This window comes from Xiphophorus hellerii, chromosome 3 (assembly GCF_003331165.1).
Source record: "Xiphophorus hellerii strain 12219 chromosome 3, Xiphophorus_hellerii-4.1, whole genome shotgun sequence".
Taxonomy (NCBI): Eukaryota; Metazoa; Chordata; class Actinopteri; order Cyprinodontiformes; family Poeciliidae; genus Xiphophorus; species Xiphophorus hellerii.
This window is the reverse complement of record NC_045674.1, coordinates 17722642-17730844: the sequence shown is the minus strand read 5'-3', so window position 1 is coordinate 17730844 and position 8203 is coordinate 17722642. Positions and strand designations below refer to the sequence as shown.

Below are 8203 nucleotides of genomic sequence, written 5' to 3'. Positions count from 1 at the left end.
TTTGTACATTTGCATGTCTTCTTAGAGAGGAGATTGCACTGAAATGATAGGGGAGCTTTAACTATTACGTCTCTTGTATCCATATGTCTGCAGTTTCCTTACCCTCACATGTGAACACTAAAGCATAAGTAAAAAAAAATTATAGAGATTTTTCTGAAAGACATGTTAGCTGTTTTGTTCAGAGAAAGACTGAAATGAAGAAGTTTGTAGAAGATACTGATAAAAAAAAAAAAGAAGAGAGCCGCCCCGCGCATGCGCGCCGGGGAACAGTTACCATAGCGTTTCTGAGACCTGCTGAGTGAGTTGATTTAACTTCTGGTTGCTCGTCCTTCACTAAACAAGGGCACGAAACATTTCTCCTGAATTCAGGTAGTTTTTAATAAAAAAAAGAAACATTCCTAACTGATGCTGTGTGATTTCACACTATTTGACAGTAAGCCATTTATGTGACGCATCTGCACTGTCGAAAAAACACTGAAGGATATTATGCGGTGGAAATCTCCGTTTGGGTTTGGAAAGAAATGACTGTTTATTGTGGCTTTCCCATGGAAAAGGTGAGTAATACATTTTCGTTTCAATTTAAGAAACAGTTACCTGTTCTGCTGACTTTGGAGGTTGTTTGTGGTTCAAACACTAATGTCAAGCAAAGAGGGAGGAAAACAGAAACCTCCACACAATATGAAGATAATAAAAAGTAAAAAATATCTGGTTGGGATATTTTTCTATTATAGTACATAGGATATTATAGTTTAAAACTAGAATTTTGAAGTAAAACCACGTGCGAAATTTGAAAGGGGGATGTTGAACCTTGGTAGACTCTTTTCCTCTTTAAGTCAGCTGTTTCCTGAAGACTTTCTTCTGTCCTGCTAACTACGTGCAGGATGGATTCTGTTACTTCCGTAAATGGATGAATTTACTTATTTTTTTATTTATCTTAAATTCAGACTACGTTTAGTTCTCGATGTGAACAAACTGAAAAAGATATTTTGACAAGAAAATAAGGCTGCAATATGCCAAGTGACTCCTCATAAATCAGTTTTGGAATACCATTTTACTTTTTACAGCCTTTTACTCCACTATTAAAGCTACCTATCAGATCTTTCTGTAAAATCATTCAAATTTCCTTTACATATACAGTACAGACCAAAAGTTTGGACACACTTTCTAATTGAATTCAATGAGAAGGTGTGTCCAAACCTTTGGTCTGTACTGTATGTAGTGTGTCACCCATAGAACACCAGTTTATCTGTTTTGTTACTATATTGTAAAATAATCAAGCTAACAATCTGGCATTGATACCTCTGGTCACATCACAAAAGGCACGCTCAGGGTTTAGGAAATAAATATTAATATTTACTTAATATTAATATTTGTTATTACTTCTTTCCCATGATTTAGATGAAATTCCTTTATTAACGTTGTATACGTGCCCTATTTCAGAATACTACATGGATTTTATGCAAATCTAGAAATGACAAAATGTGAAAGTGGCTTACTAAGATGACCCTGGCAGACTGGAATGCCAACATTTCATTGTCTAATAATCAGGAACAAAGTTGCAACGAAGTAAAAGTGCAAACAACGTAATATTCACACCATAACGACTGCTGGTGTGGATAAAGTTTTCTTCAACCCAGTCATACACATAAATACAAACATGCATGCACCTGCAGTACAGCCTAGAGATCCGCCTAGAAATATACTAATGACTGGAATTGGCAGAATTTGTCTTGGCTGCTCCAACAAGGGCCTGGTTTCTAGAAAACTCATAAATCCAGTCAACTAACACATTATATTAAGTGATACCAGGCTTGTCTTGCAGCACTCAATGGACACCATTACAGGGCGATGAAGTTCCAAAGTAAGCTTTCTGTGCAGTATGTATAAAATGTTTATACAAAAATACAGATAAAGAGATTAAGAGAAAAAAGATATTTAAATGGAAACAGTTTTCTGTGACATGTCTGTGGATCTATCGAGCTGCAAGCGAGCAAGATGGAGACTTAAAACAGAAAACAGGAAGACTGAAAGTAGCACAACAAAAGGTATCTGGTATCTTTGTCACTCTGTTAAAGGTTACCTGACCTGTGTGATGTTTACACAAGTGGCTTTGTTCTGAAATGTTGGAAGCTCTTCCTTTTGAGAACACTTGACATTTTGGTGTTTCTCCTTTCTATATACCAATCAAGCCAATTAGCCGGAATTGTTTGCCTCTTGCGACGTGACAAACACAAAAGCACAGCAGAAATGTTTATTGTTGCTTAAAATAAAAAATCTTAATTAAAAAAAAATCTGAAATGTTATTTTCAGTGTACGTATTGTTTGTGAAAGAACATACACAATTGCTAAAGATCTTTACATTTTTAAAATTGAATTAATCTTCCAATTCTTTTTCTTACCATATAAGCTAAATATAGACTAGCCTCTGCTCCATTTTTTTTAGTTGTGAAATGTACCGGTCTGAGCAGCGCTCCATTGGTCACCAGTTGAACAGTCACTCTCATTATCAGCAGCTCATTTTCCTAACTCATTTCCCCAGCAAATGTTCCTACACTGTACAGGTGGAGAATGTGCGTATATACTCAAAAGTCTGCCCTTATTCTCCTCTATCACTGTCCAGATGAACTGCTTCAGTCGCAGGTTTAGACGCACAGCTCCCACAAGTGGCAGCAGCAAAAGTGAGTTGGTCCCTTTCAGGACCCCAAGGATCAACGGATGGTCGTGGCCCCCTCAGCCCCTTCAAGTGGTCGGGTGGGTGGTGTACATCTACCTCGCTGTAGTCTCCTTTGGGATTTTCATCCCCCTCCTGCCTCGGCCATGGAATGCCATGAGCTACGTTGTATCCTTAATGCTGTCGCTGCAGCTGTGGGTCTCTTAATATTTGAATAATCAACAAACGTTAGAGCTAAGAGTTTGTTTGGGCTGCTAGGGAAAAACAAAACAAGAGTTTTGTTGTGTAGCGTGCTTGTATGGCCTCCAGTCAGACAAGACATTACTCTGTCTCCTTTTCTGTGCTCCTTGTCAAACTGGATCAGCATGTTCAGTGGTCTTTTTGTTGCATGATGAACACTGCATGATGTCAACACACTAGATAATTTTACTGAAGCGTCTGAAACCAAAGAACAGCGGATCTTCACAGATTTTTTTTCCCCCCCCTAAACATAAAGTGTGCAGTTATTTGTTCATTTTTTAAAGCTGTATCCAACTTTGCAAGCTCAGACTTTAGGTATATAAAAAAAACAATTCAAAGGAATAAAAGGCATTTACTAAATGACTAAAGGCATTTAGTCTTAATGGCTGTAATATATTTGTATAATGAATGAAAAAACAGTTCCAAACAAACACGTCCTGTCTATTTCTCACCACCTTTTGACATTTCTCCTGTCCCTCCCTACAGTAGAAATATGCTCTATAAATTCATAGTGAACTTCAGAAGTTAATATTTTTGCTTAACTCATATGCAACTTTGTGGATTTTGGTTTCTTGCATATACTGCTGCAATTTTCAGACATCATTGCTATCTTCCATAACTGTTATTTTCTCAGATTTCTGGCATATCATTTTTGCTACACTTTTTCACTAACATTGCTACTGTAACTATAGATCCAGCAGATGCGACCGTTCGGGCCAAAAAGAACTATTCCTCTCCTCTGCCTCTTTTTGACAAGGCAAAACAAGCACATGTCATCCAGGACCTTCACTGTTACCTCTGTGATGTCAATGTGTATGTATCCCAGTCAGCAGCATTTAATGTGATTCAATATTATTGATGTCATGTCTTTACATTTCTGTTGCCATTAGTTATTGTAAAGATATTTAATCTTATACAAAATCTATTAGTAAATCATCAGTGTTTTTAGAATTGATATTTAGTTAGCAAATAGTGCTAACTGATAGCGAAGTCTGTGACATGTAGCTCAGTCTGCTGCAGGTTTTGTCTAGATACTTTCTCATAAGAATGGTGCGTTTATCAGCTTTCAAATATGTACTGTCTGTGTATTGGTCTAAAATGGGCTCTTTAGTTTTCTGCTATTAGGGTTATTAGTTGACAGCCACTGGTCATTAACTAGTTTATTAGTGAAAACTAATTGATTGAATTTTATTTAAGTAGATGGCCCTGACCTTTAGTAGCTTTCATAAATGTCTTGCATTTGTCTTTTTGATATATACTTGTACCATTGTTTGTGGTTGTAACATAACATAATATGGAAACGTTTAAGGAGTATACTGTTGCACAACATTGTGTATTTGATTCTGCTTTCCGATGTTTGTACTGTTTTTGGACAGATTTATCCTTCAGTTTTTCTCAGTATGTTTCACTCATTATGCAGACAGACTCCAACTCAACCATCTTGGACTGTAGCTAGCAACAGCAAATCTCTGAACTCATCCAGAACCAGCAGCATGGGCCGGTTCTGGACTTCCGTTTGCCAGTTGCAGTCCAGGACAGTCGAGATTGGAGACCTTTAGTAAGAAAATAAATTCACTAGTGAGACAAAAGTTAAAATGCAGGAGTGAAAGCACTAGATAGAGAAACTAAACATTCAAATTGAAATCCCTACACATCGGATAATAACTTTCACTTCAGAAAGTATTAAATGAATTATAATAAGCGAAAGTGATTGTCTTGCAGTGGCCCCAGAGTGAAACACTGTGGAATTTGCAACAAATGTGTGGAAGGCTTTGATCATCATTGCAAATGGTTGAACACTTGCGTGGGTCAGAGGAACTACTGGTAAGTTCATGATTTGGATAAAATAGTGATTTCAAAAGCCAGTCATGTTTCATAAACAAACTCTCAGTTTTTGCTACTTTCAGGTTCTTCTTTGTGGCGCTTATTTCTGCCATCCTGGCAGTCTTTATGCTCACTGTTGTCATCTTGTTCATATTTGTTCAACATTACCTGGATCCGCATATTTTACGGACTGCACCACAGTTTGCGAGTGAGTTTGACATCTTTCGTGATGTTAACGGCATGACTTAAAACGGTTGCTGTAACTTCTTTTTTTCTTCTTCTTTTTAAAGCAGTGCTGGGGAATACAACGTGGCTGGTGTTTCTGCCATTAGCCCCTATAGAGACGAGTTCAGCTGGTCTCCTTACATTAGCCTTCATAACAGTTCTGCTCTGCGTCGTTTGTATGTTGCTGTTCTGTCACTTGCTGGGATTTCACCTTTACCTGTGTAAGTGAAGTGGTCCTTCCTTTTTATCTCTACTTCCTCTCCCGGTCAGGAATCCTCACTGTTTCATCCTCCATCTGTTTTCCCACTGGTTTCCCAGTTTATAAAGGAATAAGCACGTATGATCACGTAAAGAACAAGCGAGAGAAGGAAAACAGAAGACGAAACACTGAATCTAAAAGTGCAAGCACCTGCTCTTCAAAATCTTATACACGCTCTCAAGAGGCATGGACTTTATTTTTTTGCTAATTATTTGTGTTCAATCCTTCAGGTAAAGAAATCTCTTTTGTTTTATAGAACCAAGACGCATCAAATAATTGTGAGCAAACGTTACCACAGAGTCCAAGGTAATGATTCATCTTGGCACCTTAAAGAACCATCTGATGGTTTTTACAGAGATCAGTAATGTTTTGACTTTCCTGCAGTTTCTTCAGATTTGCCAACACAAATCAACTTTCCAGCAGACTGTCAAACTCTATATGTACAGAGGTAACAGTATTGATTCACTTCTACTTTTTGAAGACAAAAAAAATCATGTATACTTTAAGAAATTCAACCATGTTGCATTAAAATTCTTCTTCTTTTTCTTAGCTGGAAAACTTTAAGAAGTCTGCAGAAAAAGAGAATAGTTTCAATTATGGGACAGAAAATCCAACACAGAATGAAACAAGTATACTTTTTAATATGCACACTTACTGTATATTGACTGTATATGCATAGTGCCTTGCAAAAATTATTTATATCTTATGATAGACATACCTTAAAAATAACATTACAACCACAAACCTCAATATAAGTTATCATATTTGTAATCTCAGGCCAACAAATCCGAGCAATTGTGAGCGAGCCTCGTAATTGTAAAGTTAAAATATACCTGTTTTTCAACACATTCGTTCAGCTCGCCTCAGTCAACACCATCTTTAGTTACAATTGTACCTCAAGTTTTTTGAGCCACCTGTCTGCTATTTTTGCACAGCCACAGACTGAACATTTTGACCTTTTCCCTTAATGAGAAAGCACATCTGTCAAATTGGACGAAGACCTTCTTTGAACATCATTTAGCTCCATTTTCCTTCACAGCAACTCTTATTATCCCTACTGTCTGTATTAAAAGAAAAACATCATCAGAGTATGATGCTGCCACCACCATGTTTCAGCCCTCCTGCTATGTTCTTTGGTCTTCATGATGCTTTTTGTTCAACTGATTTTCTCAGAAACCTCTGAGCCTTTCATAGAGCAGCTGAATTTGTAGTGAAAATAAATGACATTCTGGTCGACTCTGTTGACCAATTAGTTGTCTTTTGAGGGTGGTTGGTTGTATTACATTGAATTAAGGGTAGCAGAGTAAACAGATGTGGATACAACTGCAAGGCACTGTGTGTTCCCATTAAGCACGGATGCAGAATTAATTAAATATCTATGCCATTTCTTTGTTTTCTATTTGATAAGTGTGAATGTTAATTCCATATTAAGCACAATATTGTGAACGAAATGAGATTTTTTTCTACATTTCTTTAACTACTTTTTTTTTTCTCTTTGTCATTAAGGGTCAATATCAATGAGTGTCATCATGAGTCCAAAGGAAGATCAGGGAACCAGTGAAAAGTTCGCTCCTGAGGCACAGGACCCTCTGGGCTGCTCAGTTGTGGCTCGGGATCCTACATCTCAGTGACTGTTTGAAAGGAGATGGGCCCGGAGCTGATGCTCTCAGGAACAAGTTGCTGCTTGGGTCAGAATTATTGGTACATTAACACTGTAACCCTAAATTTATGGTTATCTTCAGAAATAATTGAAACATGTTTGATTTAGTGTAATCAGGGTAGACAAATAGATTATAGAGGCAGACTAGACTGTTTGGCATTGCACACATCACAATGATTTGATATTAGAACTTCTCCTATTCATTTTTCTTATATCGTTTCTCTCTAAGGCAGTTTTAGACGATATTTATGTTGGTGTTTAGGACTGAAATATTTTGTCATTTCAATTTTTTTTTATCAGTTACGTTCCTCTCTTCAGATTCAGTCATTTGATGATCAATTATTTAAGAACTTCTTTAGCTGAAGCCCAAGCCACTCAGTTCTGAAAAAGTTCCAAGTCTTAAAAATGCTATCTTTACAAAAGAACAGTTAATTATTGGTTAGAATTTTTGGAAGCAGCAGTCTTACATTTTTATTTCTGTGGGTAGATGTCTCTTGTAACCCTTCTGGTTCTGTATGCAGCACAGGCTATCGACCCAAACCATCAATCCAAATTTCTCCAGCAGTTTCTCTTTTCTTCCGTCGTAAAACACTAAACCCATCTGTGCAATAAAATTGAAATCTAAATGTTTATCTCATGAACTCTTAGCCCACTGTTAGTTTGAGGAACAGCGAAATAAGATATCTTCTGCTTGTTTTGTGTCATTTTTTAATGACAGTTATATTTTGCACAAAGTCAGTTGAATTGTTCCTTTTCTGAATGTTTTCAAACACAAAGGGTTACATTTTAGGGATGCCAGTAATTCTTCCCTACTTTGAAAATGTGCTTCATGAAACTGAAGCACCACATTTGTTTTCTGTATGTCGATGAAGAGTGTTTTGGAGCTGAAACCACAGTTGCTAAACGGATTGGATGTGGGGGTGGGAACGTTTGTTTTGTTTTATTGTTTAACTTTTCAAAGGATATTTTTGTATGATTTAATATGTATCTATTTTTATTTCTTGCATCGTGATTTTTTTTTCTCAAACTTTTATTAAAAATATTTAAAGCTTTGGTTAGCTCTACCTAATTTGTACAGAGATTAAAAGAACACTCTTTCTTCAAGATGAATCTTTCTTGCAGCAGGTGTGTGGAGGACGCGTCTTGTTGAAAGCCGAGTTTTACGTCAGCATATTTTGAAATGTCGTTTTTGTATTCATTTCTAAAAAGCTGACATTTGAGGGCAAATATTCAGTTGAAAGTGATGGAGAACCGTTTATACTTTAACAAAAAATTTGCAGGGTATTTGATTGAAATGTGTTGACTGGTTTAACTGGTTCACTTT

At 36.7% G+C, this 8203-nt stretch overlaps 1 protein-coding gene across 2 annotated transcripts; it reads left to right on the top strand.

Moving 5' to 3' along the window:
• The first annotated feature begins 275 nt into the window (after positions 1-275).
• zdhhc11 (zDHHC palmitoyltransferase 11) lies at positions 276-7585 on the top strand. 2 transcript variants are annotated; one of them, XM_032558294.1, is made up of 11 exons: positions 276-554; positions 2621-2839; positions 3546-3724; positions 4634-4735; positions 4819-4943; positions 5026-5181; positions 5279-5403; positions 5476-5525; positions 5604-5667; positions 5770-5848; positions 6726-7585. In XM_032558294.1, the coding sequence occupies exons 1-11, from the start codon at positions 522-524 to the stop codon at positions 6848-6850; spliced, it is 1257 nt and encodes a 418-aa protein (XP_032414185.1). In that variant the 5' UTR covers positions 276-521; the 3' UTR covers positions 6851-7585. The 2 variants fall into 2 exon arrangements, with proteins under 2 accessions (XP_032414185.1, XP_032414186.1); XM_032558295.1 differs by having other exon boundaries at positions 277-554; positions 5029-5181.
• The last annotated feature ends 618 nt before the right edge of the window (positions 7586-8203 follow it).